This window comes from Guyanagaster necrorhizus (assembly GCF_019112545.1).
Source record: "Guyanagaster necrorhizus MCA 3950 unplaced genomic scaffold BT62scaffold_14, whole genome shotgun sequence".
Lineage (NCBI taxonomy): Eukaryota > Fungi > Basidiomycota > Agaricomycetes > Agaricales > Physalacriaceae > Guyanagaster > Guyanagaster necrorhizus.
In genome coordinates, this window is record NW_025064893.1 from 1,091,515 (window position 1) to 1,106,981 (window position 15,467).

The window sequence follows — 15,467 nt, forward strand, 5'->3', positions numbered from 1 at the left end:
GCTTCTACCACCACCATTACAGGCAGTATGCCAGTCTCCGACAGTATATCCAAGTCGCACCTAGACATGGACGAGGAGCGAGAGGGCCTATTATCTGGATCTCAGGTATCTCAATCTCAATACGAGAAAGGCTCAGGCTCGTTGCATCCAGCGTGGCCAAGAAATAGGATTGTCGGTGTTGCCGCGTCATTCATATTGCTGCTCATCTGCGGAACATTTGCGCGGTCGCTGGTCTGCTCAAGGGGACCTTATTCTCACCCCAATCTATATTTCCATGGTGACGAAGTGCGGTCGAACGGGACGCATGATTTCAAGAGGACTGTGCTCATTATATCTATAGACGGTTTGCGGTGCGTTTACAAAAGACCAAACTCATTTGGCACTCACAAGCATGAATTAGGGCGGACTATCTCGACCGGGGGCTGACACCTCATCTCCTTGGTATCAGCAAGCAGGGATTGCGAGCCAAGTCTATGAGGCCGATTTTCCCTGTAACGTTCTATTCTTTTCATAAATACCCTCCTTCTAATGCTGGCTTAAACCCGAAATAGACCTTGACGTTCCCGTGAGTTATGAACCATTCCTCTGCGCGCCATATCTGACCCCGTCTTCAGCAATCATTGGGCTTTGATGTATGTATCCCCGAATGCAGGGTCATGCTTTCTTTGAACCACGTCCTAGGACGGGCCTATACGCTGAATCCCACGGCATTGTAGCTAATGTACGGTTCTTATTGGCGACATCTTGCTCGTAACTGATTATGGCGTAGAATTTCTGGGACCCCGCAAGTAATGAAGAGTTCCATTACAACCTGGAAGCATCGGCTTGGAAACCAGATTGGTGGTTCGGTGAACCAGTAAGCTTGCTAGTCTCTTTAGATAATAAAACTGCCTTAAACTGCGCTATAGATGTGGGAGACTGCTGGAAAGGCGGGGATCATTACTGCGAACTTGATGTGGTAAGGACTACGGGTCTGGATTATAATTTCGCATTGAACGACGTTAGGCCGGGCCCGCCGAAGACGAGTTCTGGGGCAGTTCCTACCTACTTTATTCCATGGAGGGTGAGTGCGTCGCTATCATTACCTCGTACCCGAACTCACCGATACACAGGATAGAGTTCCTCTTGATGAAAAGTTGGAACAGCTCTTACGTTGGATAGACCTACCTTTTGAAGAACGCCCTCAGTTGATCATGGGTACTTTTTTTTCCTCATCTCACTATGTTGTGCTCAAAACACCAAGGGTACGAACCGTCATTGGACCAGGCTGGCCATGCAACGGGACCAATGTCCGCAGCAGTCAACGTAAGCAGGCCGACCCATCGTCTTACAATTTGCTGATCCCTGGCAGAAAACTCTTGTTCAAGTGGATACATTTGCAAAGAACCTGCACACTGCTCTCGAACAACGTAATCTCACCGACATCGTCGACATCGTCTTCGTCAGCGATCATGGAATGACGGACACCAGTCATCCTGAACTAGTGTACATGGACAACATTATCGGCGAGGAAGGGTTCAACATGATTCAACATGAAGATGGGTGGCCCTCGATGGGACTGAGGTTTTACCCTGAAGCCAATGCATCGCATTATCTCGAGCACCTCCTCAAGGCCTCAGACGAAAATCCAGAGAAATTCGATGTCTACACTCACGAGACAATGCCAGAGCGATATCACTTTGCTAACAATGATAGAATTGCGCCTATATATGTGGTTCCCAAGATTGGGTATGCTTTGACAACCAAGGCAGAAGGTAACGTTGGCATGTCCAAAGGCGTAGGTAGTTCGTCTTATCGATGCTTCACGAGCTAATTTCTCTATCAGAACCACGGATACGACAACAAGGAGCAATCCATGCATGCTATGTTCGTTGCGCATGGACCTTTCTCTGCTGTCGTGAAGACTTTGCATCACAGCCAGTCACTTTCAGCTCGTTTCTTATCCAGGCCTAACAAGGGCTGGCACTCCACCTCCGATGACACCTATGTCATGAATACATTCCAGAATGTAGAAGTATACAACCTCATTATTAAGCTATTGGGAATTGAACAGCATGCGGCACACACAAACGGTACCATCGGATTCTGGGACAAGTACTTTTAGATCAGCCTACCGTACGGATCTTGTATATACTTTGTAATCTTACTATTCATCTAAATGGTTTAATCGATCTGTTTTGTCAGATAAATATCCAGTTCATTAAGTAATATCAGGTTGTACAGGTGGAGAATGGTAGGACAAAACGGGGATATCGAAATGTAAAGGCATGAAAATGAGGAAACCATAAAGAAGGTTGGTGGTTCTCTCTACACCATCCGTGTGGAACCACCATCGAATAATGAATTCAGTGACCGTCAGCGTCAAAGACCATCTGATTTCCATCTCTGTTCATCTGGATGTGGTCTCCATTGGCAGTGGGAACATAGGCCGCTTCTGGCAATCCCGACTCATCTAATCCCTCCGCTGCTTCAATGATCTCGTAAAGCCTGGAGGCTACCTCGGGCGGAGGCACGCGGCCACCAAGAATGTCCCGAGCAGGCACCGGTGAGCCATAGAATTCGCGGTTAGCATCTTTACGCTCGATAAGGACAGTTCCCTCCAGTGACACTCCCGCGAATAGACCTATGCGCCCTGTAAGCAAACAGTCACGACAAAAACATCATCCGACACACCCTTCGACTTGGAATACGAATACATAGGCGCCGGATGCGCCAATGATGCTTGAATACTTCCGCCCGTTCCGATGGGACCCGCAGCAGCGCTGATATTCCCACCGATGGTCACGTTGCCGCCGATTGAGAACGCCCGGACGGCGTCTTCGCTGTTGAGAACAATGACGAAATCGGTGATATCGGCGCCTATCTGGAGGCCCCAGCCCAAGCCTCCGGTTGCGATGCATGAGGGTGCGGACCACGAACCATCTGGGAGGCGCGCGATGACGAGGCCTGAGCCAGCTTTCCCTGAGAAGACGAAGCCCGCCTTGATGACTTGGAAGATGGCCAATCCTATATACAATATAAGGGATAATCATTGGCAAATAGATGGCAGGGATACGCACCTCGTGCACGGTGCAAAACAGCCTTTGGAATCGAGTTGAGCGCCGACTCTGGTCGTTCGGGATCAGCTACGTCAAAACCAAGTCAATAAGGGCGCAGCAAACATTGAGTACGACGCACCCAAGAAGCTGTCAAGAATCTTCGCTGCTTTCTCTGCCTCTCCAGGAAGACTGAACCCATGCACAAAGTCCCTTGACCCGCTGGCCACTTTCGTTGAACTCGCTTGCACAAAGGCCGTCGCTTGCATTCCCGCCTTCTGCGCTCCCTTCTTGAACTTGTCTAACATGGACATTGTAATTTACAACAGAAATTCAGTTGAGGAGAAGATTACTGAGTAGTCGTGAAGGGTACAGTTGAACGTTGTGAAGCCGTAAGCTGTCGTACGTCATCATTTGGTATCGGCAGAATCGGACCGACGATTGCCAAATCTTGCTGTCAGAAAACAATTCTTTCAATTCCTAAGTAGTATACAAAGTGTTCGACAAGGGGCCATTAAGTGCAAATTAGCTTCAATCCATCAACGCCATGAGTCATTAATGGTATCAGATCCCGAAGCCGGAGTGGTGTATTCTCTGTTTGGGTCAGATTCCCAAGTTACCACACCGTTATAGATGCGAATGAACTTGTACTGGAAGGTAGTCGAAGCCGGAAGATTCAGTGTGACTGAGAAGAACCATAAACATCACTAAAACACAAAATGAACATCAGGAAACTCACTACTCCAAGTAGGGTAATTATCAGTGTTCAACAAAAGTGCGGTACTGGTAGACCAGTCCTGCAGAGCATCGATGGAGCCCGTCAAGTAGATATTTTCTGAGAAACGATATACGAGTTAGAGATGAGCCGATAAGAAGTGTATCACTCACCTCCCCATACCGTAATAGCATACTCGTTGAATGTAATGCTCACCGTGCTACCGCTGGTTGAACAAGACGAAGGCACCGTTAGCCCACTCGCGCCCCATGAGGCAGGATTCACACCCGCCCTCGCTCCAAATGCTGTTAGTGTTGCCGCGTAGCTCCACGTCAAGTCAGCGGCACTCAAAGGCGACCCATCGCTTTTGCTGTATTGCTCGGACAGCCCACCATCCGAAGGTGTATATTCGGCAATGATAGCCAAGAAACCATCAGCAAAGGTTTTCACGGCGCTCAGCAAGTCGCTGTACGTCGTAGTAGAAGAATCGTACACGCCTATTGCGACCGAAGAGGAGAATTGAGTGAAGAAAGCCAGGGATGTGGAGGTCACTTCGATGGACCCTGTCTGGTTCCAAACGATGATAGCATCATAGAGTTGCTCAGCTACCGCTGCGGTTGTCAGATACCAAGGCTAATGATGACAGTGAGTGATTCGAATCTGCGCACAGGTATGGAAACTGACGTTTCCTCCCATGTACGAATCTTCCGGATATCTGCCAGTAGCGACGGCCGCGTTCGAAGCAATACCACTATTGATGGTGTAGATCGTCCGGAAAGCGTCGACATACACTTTTAAACTCGACAACGCCTTATCAGAGCACGGTTGGAATGTCACTGCATCACATCCAGCGGCGGCATCAAACGTGTGAATGGAGGCCAAAGCAGTGTTAGCATCTTTTCCAGATCGACCTCCGCCGGTGTTGGCTGTCATAAAAAGGCTCGTGGGGTTCCAATACGACTATCCATCAACGTCAGCTTTCTTCGTAGTGGAGGCGCGAGTACGTTACCTGTAAGAAACACAGAATATTGTCTGCCTGTGTGGTATATTGAGTGGCAAGAGTAGTATCTCCTAAAGCAGTAGCAAGTGTGGCGCCTTCACGCAGCGAGCGATGTTGGACAGCAGTGGTGAAGAATGATGAAGAATCGACTTCCTCCCATAAGTCAAACCTAAACGGATCGTTAAGGGCGGTGTAGAAGCGTGATAATATATATGTCTATACCCCGTTTGGTTCCAATAGGTGACGATGTATCCCAAGTCAAGCTCGATGACGGGCCAGACAGTACTGGACACATAGGAAGTATTGCCGTCAGCAATGAGCCAATTAGCGTATGTGATCAAGGCAGTGGCACGAAGGGCAGGTCCGTCTGTCAATGGGGACGATCAGAAAGAGGTCTGACAGAATAAATAGACCGCATATACCCCGCTGTGGTCTTCCCCAGGCACCCGTGAATGCGCTCAGATCGATGTTGAACTTGGGTTCACCAAGGCCGCCAGTCGAAACAGTCCCACTTGGATTGGACACTTGCTGAACAGTCGCCTCGGCAGAGAGAAAATTATCAATTTCGGTACGCAAAGTGGTGTCGAGTCCCTGTGTGTATCTGAATATATGTTGATGAAAAGAAGCCGGCGTGCAAAGAAAGAAATTCACTGATCAATCAGGGCTTTGAAAACCAATGACGAATCTCTAGTCCAGGTATACAAGTAGTCCGGGTTGGTACTGCTTGGACTCGCAATCACAACACCTGCCTGAGGAAAAACAACGCGTCAATACGCGTCATCGCAAACAGCAGAACCAAGGTATACTTTAGCTCCCGAAGATTTGGAACCGCTGGGACCAATATTGGCCAACACTCCCGCCTTGGCAATAGGCGACTCTGAGGCAACATATGCATCGACGGTGCTCGACTGAGCCCACACTGAAGCAGAGAGACCAAGACAGTAAACGAAGAAGGCACGCATGTCGGTAGTCAGGTCGTGGTTGCTGGGAAAGATGCCCATGCCATATTTATAATGAAACGAAGGAAAGTTTGTGACTGAAGATATCTCCGAGTAAAAGAGAACTAATGACAGCGAGGAAAATAGGATCAGGTGAGCAAAGAAAGCGTATGGTCGTCGCGGTTCTGGCGACGGAGTGTGATTCACATCCATGGCCTTTACACGTGCAATACGGACAAGTGACTGGCGCTTTTTTCAGCTGAATTTTACTCAGTCAGTAGAACTTTCTCTACGTGTCAGCAGAGGTAGGCAGGTGGCATGGAAGAAAGAGGGCGGATTCCGAAAAGTAACACAATGAATGGGGTGACGTCATTGATTATGCAGAACTATTTTTGAAAAATAGCATAATTTTAAGCCGAAGAGCTAGGAGGTACTGGCTCCGTCCTTGCGGGGCTCTCTGTGGGTACATCTGCAGGGAACTCGATATCCTGTGTAGGAGTCACCTCTCCAATCTCTGAAGAAACGGGTGTCGTTTCTGATCTCTGCTCCGAAGAGGGTTCCGACGCCATAACATCAACAATAATGTCCGCAGGATCAGCTTCCCCTTCAAGCTCCTCCTCACCTCTAATGCCCTTTGGCTCAGCAACAACCGCCGATTTCAGGGCCGCTTGGAGGTCGTTCTTGGCAAACGTAACCGAAAAGCCCGTATAGCCCTCAAGATCGTGTCGGCCAGCTGCAAGGTCACTGACAACTTTGAGCGAATCGGAGAGAGAGGAGAAAGTAATGAACGCCGTCCCTCTGCGAACAGACATCATTTTAGTCAGGTCAGTGACGTCGATACAAGATAACATGCGTACGCTCTCGAGTACACTTGAGTGGTATGCCCCATCGTATTAAAATCCTCCATTAATTTGTCTCTGGGAATTTCTTCCTTTCCCGTGTATAAACGAATTGTTCTGTTGGCACCACAATGGATGGCCTGGAACAGAAATGAAGATACGGGTCGAATTGCATTCAGCTCTACCGTCAGTCCATATGGATTAGAGTTCGCAGCTTGGAAAGATTCGTAAAACAGTCTCGCTTGGGTAGGCAAGGTAAAGTCGACGACCTAAGAGGGTAGTGTCAATGGATAGAAACCGACGAAAATCTGCTTTGCTTACTGCTTTGCCAATTTTAGGGCCGCTACGGGTTATTTTTACTATCTTCTCCCCATGGCCAATCGATGCTATTATATCGAGAATATGGTTTGTCAAGAGGGTTGTGGAAAGGGTAGGGCTGAGTCCCGACAACATTACGCGTCTCTTGACATCAGGCTTCTGTGCAGCTTCAAAGTCACGCCGATACTTGACGGTATGCCCGTGTTTCAGTGCTGACATGGCCTATACAACCATTTGTCAGTGTGGGCGGTGCCATCGAATCTACGTTTGACCATACCTTACGAGCGTGCTCAGCAGACAAAAATGTGACGACAAGAAACGTGGAACCGTCCTTCTGTGTCCCAAAATTTATACTCTCCAATGGCCCATACTGAAGGACTAGTTCCTCCCACCCCTCCAATGACTTCGCCTTCACGGACTCCCCGAAGATATAGATTGCGCGCGTAGTCTTCGCAACGCCCAGATGAGCAACAGACGTAGCCAAAAGGAGGTCCTGAGCAGTTTTGTTGAATCTGAGAGAGGCATGATTCCCTGTAACTGTCAACATCCCACCAGTACGATTCACAACTCGTGAGGCTTGTGTAGGCGTCCAAAAGTTCACATACATGTGGTCCTTCCCTAGGCTGATTCGATGTATGGGTTCTTCCCCAATGGCGTTTACTACGTGTGTGGCATCGTAGTTCGCTGGAAGGTCATAGATATACAGGGAACGACTGAACACGGGCGGTGGGGGTGAGGTCCGTTGACGCGCCTGCGGTGGACGGAATTCATGGTTCGTGGGAGCAATTTCTACAGCTCGGGAAGCGGTAGACAATGTTCGATAGAGACGAAGAGGCCTGTTCAGGCATCGTCTTTGTATAAAATGGAGCATTATCCGCGCGCCTTTCTGAGAAGTAGATAACGAGATGAAAGAAATTTTTGGTGTCCTTGATTTGACCATGACTCTCCCGATATGGTATGCCGCATATCTTCGCGCAAAAGTGTACAAATACGGACGGTAGAGGCATGGTAGTCGGTCTGACATTTTACAGCAAACCATTCGTTGCGCGCCTTATTTCCGTTGTATAAAGACCCAAGTAGTTTCAGTAATAAAGTCCCAGATACGCAATATTCGCGTAGGACTGAGAGACATCGAGTGATGAAGCACGTGGAATACCCGTCACTACCAGAGCAATCTAGGCGGTTCTCAGACTTAACGACCAACTACCATGCGCAGATTGCTCTGCCCCATTCTTGTACTTTCTCTCGTCTCCAGTGTCCGTCCACTGCACATATTCTCGCTCGGATCGCGGTCGGAGAAGAGCTGGTGGGGTTGGGCATGGGGAGCTGAAAGCACTGTCTCTGTTGTAGATCGGTCTCCTGTTATTTCCTTCTCTTCACGACCCGGTATTCTGTTCACCTCAAATCCAGATACTTTCGTGCTCACCACTCTCTGCAGCTGCATTTGGGGCAGAAATTACAGGTCCGATTTTGGGCTATGTAATCCCAGTTAACACCTTTACGACACCATGCTCAACGAACGGCTCGGCTTTTGACCATTTCCCTAACACTGGATGTCCTCGGTTGTGCTTGAACGGGCCTCATAAGCCAGACCCATCCGAGACCTGGATAGCCCTTGTACAGCGAGGTAAATGTGAGTTCGTGAACAAGGTCCGAGAGGCCCAGCGGCTGGGTGCGCGGGCTGTTGTTGTCGGAGGAGAGAATCCGAACATCTCAGGACTTCCTGACACGCTCGTCAACATGTACAGTCCTGGTGCGTCTGTCACTCTCATCAAGTGACAATGGCTGACCTGTTGGCAGAGGATGCTTCTGATGTCAAGATTTCTGCCACTTACATCAAGCACTCTGACTACGTACAACTCTCATCTCTCATCGCAGCCTCAAACACTTCACATTCTGGCCTCCGCACGCTGTCTCTGCTTATTACCGCGGACTACTCCACTTGGGAGTGGTATTCGTACGTCGTATCACTCCCTTTGACGGCATTTTCTCATTGCCTTTCAGTCCTATTGTTACCTTTATTGTTATTCTTCTGCTTCCTTCGGCTCTTACGTTCATGACTCTTCTCATTCATCGCATTCGAGCCGCACGAGCTGCCCAACGCGATCGTGCTCCCGAAGATATTGTCCGGAACTTGCCATGGCAAGTGTGGACGGGAGCGGGGTGGGAGAAACATGAGGGCGGCGAAGGCCTGCACCCTACTCAACCACTAAAATCTACGATAGACCTCGAACGTGGAGTTGTAGAATCCGCTGAGCAGCACGAGACGTCAACAGAACGACCATCTACCTCACGACCACCGAAACCCGAAGTCACGCACCAATGGTTCGAGAATCAGCAAGAGTGTGCCATCTGTCTTTCTGAATTTGCGAAGGGTGACAAGGTTAGGGTATTGCCTTGTCATCACATATTTCATCTGGATGAGGTGGATGAATGGTTGATTCAGCGGAAAAAGCTCGTATGTGCTCATTTTTACGTTTGGGACGTCCATTTTCTCATGTCATCAGTGTCCCGTGTGCAAGGCAGATGTCACTCAGCCACCACATCTGGCGACGCAGGCCGTTCTGACGGAAGAATCACGCACACCTGTTGCATCTTCACGGCCTACATCCCCTGAAACCGCAACGGAACGAACACCTCTACTTTCGGCTGCTGATACCAATACTAACGATACTCAATAATGAGGACTTTTGACTGACGGTTTCGAATGTAGTATATGTATTATCTTATATAAACTCTAACCTACGCATCGTTTGTAAAGTGTGGGATATCGATAAGGAGGCGGCAAATGGAACAATGTCAAAACGAGCAATCAACGCCCGTTTAGAATGCTATCATGCACCATCTCAGTTCAAATGTGAAAAGGGATGCCACACGTAGAAAGAGTGGGTATAAAAACTTGAAAGGCATCGACCACCAGCAATCATAGCAATGGGTCATAATGTAGTAATAACGAAGCACTTTCTGCGGGCGTAAAATAAGATAGAGCACTACGGCATTGGGACCGGTGGATCGTGGTGAATGCGGTGCTGAATTCGCCTGCGCCAGTGCGCAAAGCTCAGTTCCACCGACTCGATGAAGTCTTCGTCCTTATTGACTAGCCGAGACTTGAGCTTGCGTCCTGGTAGCGACCGTCGGATCGCCTCGAATCGCTGAACAATGTTATCAATGCAGGGCCGCTTCAGTGGATTTGAGCGGCACATTTCGTCCACTAATGGTTTGATGAACTCAAGACCTAGCTTTGCCTTGGCCGGTGAATCCGAGCCCTGGGATCATGGTCAGTCCTCCTCTTCTGCAATGGAAACACATAAGTCCACCTCGAAGAAATGTTCTCTGACAAAATTACCCAGATAGTATATATCTGTTGGAAACGGGTCGTAGAGAGCTCCGGGGTATTCTTTGAACTCGGGCACAGTCTTGTCGGCTCCGCGAATGGGAACGGCGAGGCGTTTTTCGGAATCAATGAACCGGATCGACAAGCCAAAATCAATGAGGAAGTATCGTGGTGAAGAGCTGGTCCGAGAGACGAACCGGGCTTTATGCTTGAAGTCTGGTGTCCTGGATTGAGACCCAGGGTGATAGCCGTCTGGGAACATCGATCCATCCATGAGTATGTTTAAAACACCCACATCTCTAGACGAACAATTAGATCCAGGGGAAAAGGAAAAGGCGCGGACATGCCGGTGAGCAATGTTTTGATGGTGCAGAAATTGAAGTCCCTAATATCTTAGAATGTCAGTCGATGACATGCGGCAAACGCAGTCCCCATACCTCGAAGATCTGGCGGAGGAATTCGACGACTTCACCAATGGTATCGAAGGGGGGATCGTCGAAGCGCCGAAGCAAAGGCATGACGAGAATCTTGACGTCCTCATCCTCAGGGAGCGTAAGAACATCAAGGAGAACATCTGAGTGGTTCTTCGCATCGGAGACGGAGCTGAGATATTTCGCCACTGCAACCTCGTGAGGGTGCTGCGACAAGAGGATCCGTTTGAACATCACTGGCTTCTCATCCGAAATGCGCTTCGCGTCCATCACTGATGGGTGCTAGACGAAAAAATGTGAACATCTGTGCCAGTCGTCCGTCCGGGAGACGTACATGCGCCTTTATTGAGTCTTCAAATTCCCACCAGAACAACGAAGTTTTGCGCTGCTTCCATGCTGGGACCCATCCGGGACGATAGCGCCGGCGCAGCTGGTACCCGTGGCTTTGTAGCCATGGCTGGATGTCTCGCCAAAAAATTTCGGAAGAATCGAGCTGTTCTGGCGGCGCCGGCGGGGTCCCATCGACATCTTTGGCAGTGGACATCGTCGTAACAGGGGCGGCGTCGCGTGGCTCGATCATGCCAACAAAAGTTTTTCTCCGCCTAGCTGTGGTGATAAAGTCAACCTTCCTGTCCTGTCCACGTCAATCTGACTCGAATAACATGTTGTCGGCTACCAGTGCTCATTACCGAGGTATGCTCATACCATTTTTACATCACTAACTTAGTATATGTTTTCTAGATATCAACCCAATACCAACGGGAAACTTGTGCTTGAAAATATCACGCTTTGATTCACCTTCGGGGAAAATAGACGGCACTTACCATTTGTAGTGCAGTCTCCCCGATTTGTGGCAAACAATAAGGCAGGTACAGGCCGTGTGCTCGTCATTAAAGCATAGTAACAATAAGTGCGGGATACCATCAGCCGGGACCAATCCATCTGCTGGGTCTTTATTGTCTTTCTCGTCCTTCTTTTGTTACGGATGCCTTCATAAGTTCCCGCTGATGCTCCAGGGTTCCTTGTGCAGGGAAACTTTGTGTCCAGAACGGGAGGTGCGGAAACGAGTTGTACAGTCAATATTAACTGTGCACGTCAGCCTGGATAGCAGGCTTTCATTGTTCTCTTGTTCCCGCTCACTGAGACAATCCTTCCCGATTTGATCTCTGTCTAGGATATATTTCAGAAAGCGTTGGGCCGGATATTAGAGTTGGGCGCCGGAGGGTTCGATGATCCTTTTCCCCTTATTATTTAAGGAGAAGAATAACCGTCTGCTTCAAGCTTACCCTTTCTCCCTCTACTCAGGCCTGCAGCCCACTACATTACCACTGCGCTATCTGTCTTCATTCGAAGATGATGCCATCCACAACCGAGAAGGTGAAAAAACCACCACCACTCAAGAAAAGACACAGTACGTGTTCAGCTTCGACGCTCTTGCGAATGTTTTTACAAGTAACGTTTTTGCAGCAAAACCCTGCAAGTTCTTTCAGATCGCACAATGTCCCAAGCCCGCTGAGGAGTGCAACTTTGCTCACGTCATCGGTCCGACACCAGTGAATCGAAGCTCCAAGGCGTGTCGTTACTTCCTATCGGGGAGTTGTTCGAGCGGGCTGTGGTGTCGATTTGTTCACCCTGCGGACCCTGGTACGCGTCAAGTTTCACTTTGACGGCACTAGTCGCTAGAAGTCCATTTAGATCTCCCTTCTATGAGCGACAAACTAGCAGATATCAAAAGAAACGATGTTCGCTACCCGTACAAACGTGAATATTTACCTATCAGGACTGAAACTATCTTGCTGACTCTTCACAGAGCTCCTTGAAAACCAGTCAGCAGCGGAGGAGTCGTCACCTCATTACCCGTGCTACGTAGCTTCTCCTCCGCCCTTTCCCGGAGTCTATGTCGGAGCACCGCCGCTGTGGTCGCCGCCTCCCCCACATCTCCCAGACCAATGCTATTCTCTGGCTCTGCCGACCTCGCCGATTAGCTCGCCTTCCGATGAGACCGCGTCTTTGGAGAAAGATCGCGACGGTCATGATTATAAGAATCCTATTATTGTCCCCGCTCACGGCCAAACCACGATCGTTTCTCCTTGCTTTGCTCCTAACGCATTTAATTCGAGCCATCCTGCCTCCGCCCGACAGAGCTTTCAGACGTGTGCCACGGCATCACTGAAATACAAAAGTACGCGTTTTGATGCACCGATTCCGTAAGGACTCAAAACTCAATATCCATCATTTAGCGAAACTTTGTAGATACTACAAAGCGGATCGCCGGTGTCCGAATGGTGATTCCTGCGGATTGTAAGTACCTAATCTGTAACGTTAGCCATATATCTGACTGACCGTTGTATAGCATCCATGAAGAAATCGGAGAGAAGAAAACGACGGTAGAACGGCCGCTGTTGAATAATGATCTGCCCCCCAAGCCCACGTCTTTGAAGGAAGAGAACATGAAAAGAGGATACTTCCCCGTGTCATGGCGCGTGATTGGCGGTGGGGTCCTCATGGGAATGAGCCCTAGTATGTTCAATGTCTCTCGCATCTTGACGGTTCTTCCTTATTAGCTGAACCACTTAGATCATCCGCGGTCAAATACCCATGGATCTACAACTGTGACCCTAGCCTACGAGAATGCAAGCGACGTTGACTCGGATAAAACCTCCGACGTCGATGTCGACGAGACGCGTGAGGACTTAGACCCAGAGCTTGTACGGCCCGTACCGCTGTCGCTCGATCTGAAGGTGAGGTTTCCTGAGTGGGATTTCGATTTGTCGGACAAGGAAAAGGAGAGAGAATCGCCAACAGGGGTCACCCCACGGATTCGAGCTATTTCTATTCCTGCCACGCCTACGATGGCTCATATACAGACGGTGAGTGCGTTTGGGTGCGTCGGACTTCGCTCATCTCACGACATAATCATGCGATACAGCATTTCTCCGCCGAATCGTGATGGATGACTGTACACCGACGTGTCCATGCATTTTTTTCGACCTTCTCATGGAACCCTTTTTGATTTGTCGTTTTTTAACGTTGTACCACCACCTCACTACTTACGAAAAACCATGTACATTACTTAGTAAATAGATCGGCTTATCCTTGTCAAGGAAGATAGGGGGCATTCTAATAAGATTTTGGGCCCTGATTATCTGGCTCATCGTTATCTGATAAGACTAGATCGATCAGTGACACCGTTTTCCCTTTCCTGACATTCGGATCTGAACCAATATCACTTGGAGCTTCCTGGGAATGGATCGTCTTGATTCAGTTGTGTGGGCTACGAGTCGGGGTTACATAAATACCACGCAGTGCGTAACCTCGCTGTCCCTTCTACCATCATCACCACCACCTCATGTCCTCTATCATAGACTACTCGCAGCCCCTCTCGGCCGTCCTCAAGGAGAGCACCAAGGAAGCCCACCAGAATATTGAGCATAGTGAGGGCGCGGAGGCGCTACTACGGGGCGAGCTCGCCAGGGAGGAGTACGCTCGTTTCTTGATCATGCTGTGGTACATCTACGAGTGAGTACCATTCTTTGTTTTCCGAGTGTTTCTGAGCCGGTCTCGTAGTGCGTTTGAGCGTGCTTTGGACCGCCACAGCACCCACCCAGTCCTGGAGCCCACCTACAACCCAGCCCTTCTTCAGCGTGCGCCCTCACTGGCTGCAGATATTGCATACCTCCTTCATCTCCCCCAGTCTTCATGGAAGGTGCACCGGATACATTCCGAACTCATGGCCAATACCCCAGCGGCTCTTACTGAATATGTGACTCGGATACAGGATTTGGCCAATTCAGCTGACCCCACTCCTCTGTTGGCACATTCGTATGTGCGGTATCTTGGTGATCTAAGCGGTGGTCAGACTATTCGGCACACTTTGGCCAAAGCTTATGCGCTCGAAGACAACAAGGGCTTGTCTTTCTACTCATTTAAGGAGCTACATTCTTCCAAGACAGCGTCTCTGGGGGAAATGAAGCGTATCAAAGACTGGTTCAGAAGGGGGATGGACGCTGGTGCAGGTGCGAACCAGGCTGTGAAAGGTAGCGTAGCCGCTTTGGCAGCCCATTGAGCTTGATTTGATCCCCGTGTTCCACAGAAACTGTCTCCGAAGAGGCCAAGACTGTGTTCGCGCTCAATAATGGGATATTCGCTTCTATGCAACCTGCCGCAGGGATACCGAGTTCCAAGGATCTTCTGGGCACTATTAAAGGGGGGTCTTTGAGCGAACAGTCGTTTCCGCTATCTACTGTCATATCTGTGCTTGCGGCAGGTACGTTCAAGGGCTCTTTCGTTTCGTCAAATCTATTCCTCATCCATTGTTCTCAGTATGTATAGCCCATTTCGTTCTAGTGGTTGGTGGTTTCATGGGGGAAGAAGGTTACGCCAAGCTATTGGCTGTGGAGGACTGGATTGCTGCACTTTGGCAGGCCAAATAAATGGATGTTTGGGTTTCTGGCATTTAGGCACGGTATGTAGACACTACGGTTAACAGCTTTCTATATTAGTTTTTTTGTTGAAGATTGATTCTGCCCATCTTATATGGTATTAATATCTACTACCATTTAGATAGCAGCATGGCACAGTGGTAGTGCGCGGGGCCCATAACTCCAAGGTCACTTGATCGAAAGAAGTTGCTGCTAAATGCTGGTTCCTATTCAGAGCACTCTTTGATTCTTGAATGTTACGTAGTAACTATTTGTGATGCTTATTATTACAACGGGCGATGGGTGTCGAGTGGCTCAGGTACAACGAAAGGGGTATATCCACTACATCATTTAAATAAAAATGATTTTGTCTAAAATTGTACTCTGCCGAAATTGATTTTCTTGCGCCTCTACCCAACTAATAGTACTAACTGTA

At 49.0% G+C, this 15,467-nt stretch overlaps 8 protein-coding genes across 8 annotated transcripts; 4 read left to right on the top strand and 4 right to left on the bottom strand.

Moving 5' to 3' along the window:
- Nucleotides 1-66: 66 nt before the first annotated feature.
- BT62DRAFT_969453 (Phosphodiest-domain-containing protein) lies at nt 67-2,162 on the top strand (the record flags this gene model as incomplete). The annotated part of the gene is made up of 12 exons (XM_043188946.1): nt 67-350; nt 401-491; nt 552-565; nt 615-632; nt 682-721; nt 770-856; nt 909-958; nt 1,006-1,063; nt 1,113-1,197; nt 1,244-1,305; nt 1,352-1,777; nt 1,826-2,162. The coding sequence occupies 12 exons, from the start codon at nt 67-69 to the stop codon at nt 2,102-2,104; spliced, it is 1,494 nt and encodes a 497-aa protein (XP_043039222.1). The 3' UTR covers nt 2,105-2,162.
- On the bottom strand, nt 2,078-3,402 carry BT62DRAFT_932877 (DUF500-domain-containing protein). The gene is made up of 4 exons (XM_043186435.1): nt 3,178-3,402; nt 3,060-3,125; nt 2,674-3,006; nt 2,078-2,623 (listed from the first exon to the last, which is right to left on the bottom strand). Exons 1-4 carry the CDS (start codon nt 3,347-3,349, stop codon nt 2,346-2,348), a joined length of 849 nt encoding a protein of 282 aa, XP_043039223.1. The 5' UTR covers nt 3,350-3,402; the 3' UTR covers nt 2,078-2,345.
- A 172-nt stretch (nt 3,403-3,574) lies between these two features.
- Nucleotides 3,575-5,712, bottom strand: BT62DRAFT_896498 (glucoamylase G2; the record flags this gene model as incomplete). The annotated part of the gene is made up of 9 exons (XM_043183263.1): nt 3,575-3,720; nt 3,775-3,870; nt 3,924-4,383; nt 4,435-4,710; nt 4,760-4,919; nt 4,973-5,117; nt 5,173-5,351; nt 5,402-5,499; nt 5,557-5,712. 9 exons carry the CDS (start codon nt 5,710-5,712, stop codon nt 3,575-3,577), a joined length of 1,716 nt encoding a protein of 571 aa, XP_043039224.1.
- A 300-nt stretch (nt 5,713-6,012) lies between these two features.
- On the bottom strand, nt 6,013-7,771 carry BT62DRAFT_932879 (uncharacterized protein). The gene is made up of 4 exons (XM_043186436.1): nt 7,123-7,771; nt 6,849-7,067; nt 6,546-6,796; nt 6,013-6,486 (listed from the first exon to the last, which is right to left on the bottom strand). Exons 1-4 carry the CDS (start codon nt 7,714-7,716, stop codon nt 6,099-6,101), a joined length of 1,452 nt encoding a protein of 483 aa, XP_043039225.1. The 5' UTR covers nt 7,717-7,771; the 3' UTR covers nt 6,013-6,098.
- A 107-nt stretch (nt 7,772-7,878) lies between these two features.
- On the top strand, nt 7,879-9,676 carry BT62DRAFT_932881 (uncharacterized protein). The gene is made up of 5 exons (XM_043186437.1): nt 7,879-8,231; nt 8,284-8,598; nt 8,646-8,802; nt 8,850-9,303; nt 9,353-9,676. Exons 1-5 carry the CDS (start codon nt 8,054-8,056, stop codon nt 9,524-9,526), a joined length of 1,278 nt encoding a protein of 425 aa, XP_043039226.1. The 5' UTR covers nt 7,879-8,053; the 3' UTR covers nt 9,527-9,676.
- A 403-nt stretch (nt 9,677-10,079) lies between these two features.
- Nucleotides 10,080-11,251, bottom strand: BT62DRAFT_932883 (uncharacterized protein). The gene is made up of 4 exons (XM_043186438.1): nt 10,945-11,251; nt 10,617-10,892; nt 10,527-10,564; nt 10,080-10,478 (listed from the first exon to the last, which is right to left on the bottom strand). The coding sequence occupies exons 1-4, from the start codon at nt 11,188-11,190 to the stop codon at nt 10,124-10,126; spliced, it is 915 nt and encodes a 304-aa protein (XP_043039227.1). The 5' UTR covers nt 11,191-11,251; the 3' UTR covers nt 10,080-10,123.
- A 352-nt stretch (nt 11,252-11,603) lies between these two features.
- Nucleotides 11,604-13,600, top strand: BT62DRAFT_175662 (uncharacterized protein). Its single transcript, XM_043179932.1, has 10 exons — nt 11,604-11,834; nt 11,892-12,021; nt 12,078-12,254; nt 12,306-12,371; nt 12,421-12,792; nt 12,851-12,911; nt 12,964-13,130; nt 13,188-13,351; nt 13,416-13,484; nt 13,540-13,600. Exons 2-9 carry the CDS (start codon nt 11,964-11,966, stop codon nt 13,482-13,484), a joined length of 1,134 nt encoding a protein of 377 aa, XP_043039228.1. The 5' UTR covers nt 11,604-11,834; nt 11,892-11,963; the 3' UTR covers nt 13,540-13,600.
- Nucleotides 13,601-13,959: 359 nt separating this feature from the next.
- On the top strand, nt 13,960-15,362 carry BT62DRAFT_969467 (uncharacterized protein; the record flags this gene model as incomplete). Its single annotated transcript, XM_043188947.1, has 4 exons — nt 13,960-14,129; nt 14,178-14,647; nt 14,704-14,877; nt 14,934-15,362. 4 exons carry the CDS (start codon nt 13,960-13,962, stop codon nt 15,041-15,043), a joined length of 924 nt encoding a protein of 307 aa, XP_043039229.1. The 3' UTR covers nt 15,044-15,362.
- Nucleotides 15,363-15,467: the final 105 nt, after the last annotated feature.

Bases quoted from the DNA above. Each gene is read 5' to 3' on its own strand.
- BT62DRAFT_932877 (XM_043186435.1), bottom strand. From the start codon at position 3,349: ATGTCCATGTTAGACAAGTTCAAGAAGGGAGCGCAGAAGGCGGGAATG. The intron at 3,126-3,177 runs GTGCGTCGTACT...GTTTTGACGTAG, and splicing joins GATTCTTGACAGCTTCTTGG to CTGATCCCGAACGACCAGAG. The intron at 2,624-2,673 runs GTGTGTCGGATG...CAGGGCGCATAG, and splicing joins TTCGTATTCCAAGTCGAAGG to GTCTATTCGCGGGAGTGTCA.
- BT62DRAFT_932879 (XM_043186436.1), bottom strand. From the start codon at position 7,716: ATGCTCCATTTTATACAAAGACGATGCCTGAACAGGCCTCTTCGTCTC. The intron at 7,068-7,122 runs GTATGGTCAAAC...ATGGTTGTATAG, and splicing joins CTGCTGAGCACGCTCGTAAG to GCCATGTCAGCACTGAAACA. The intron at 6,487-6,545 runs GTACGCATGTTA...GTCTGTTCGCAG, and splicing joins ACTCAAGTGTACTCGAGAGC to AGGGACGGCGTTCATTACTT.
- BT62DRAFT_932881 (XM_043186437.1), top strand. From the start codon at position 8,054: ATGCGCAGATTGCTCTGCCCCATTCTTGTACTTTCTCTCGTCTCCAGT. The intron at 8,599-8,645 runs GTGCGTCTGTCA...ACCTGTTGGCAG, and splicing joins CGTCAACATGTACAGTCCTG to AGGATGCTTCTGATGTCAAG. The intron at 8,803-8,849 runs GTACGTCGTATC...ATTGCCTTTCAG, and splicing joins TCCACTTGGGAGTGGTATTC to TCCTATTGTTACCTTTATTG.
- BT62DRAFT_932883 (XM_043186438.1), bottom strand. From the start codon at position 11,190: ATGATCGAGCCACGCGACGCCGCCCCTGTTACGACGATGTCCACTGCC. The intron at 10,893-10,944 runs GTACGTCTCCCG...TTTTTCGTCTAG, and splicing joins AAGACTCAATAAAGGCGCAT to CACCCATCAGTGATGGACGC. The intron at 10,565-10,616 runs GTATGGGGACTG...CTAAGATATTAG, and splicing joins TCCTCCGCCAGATCTTCGAG to GGACTTCAATTTCTGCACCA.
- BT62DRAFT_175662 (XM_043179932.1), top strand. From the start codon at position 11,964: ATGATGCCATCCACAACCGAGAAGGTGAAAAAACCACCACCACTCAAG. The intron at 12,793-12,850 runs GTACGCGTTTTG...TCCATCATTTAG, and splicing joins GGCATCACTGAAATACAAAA to CGAAACTTTGTAGATACTAC. The intron at 13,352-13,415 runs GTGAGGTTTCCT...AATCGCCAACAG, and splicing joins CGCTGTCGCTCGATCTGAAG to GGGTCACCCCACGGATTCGA.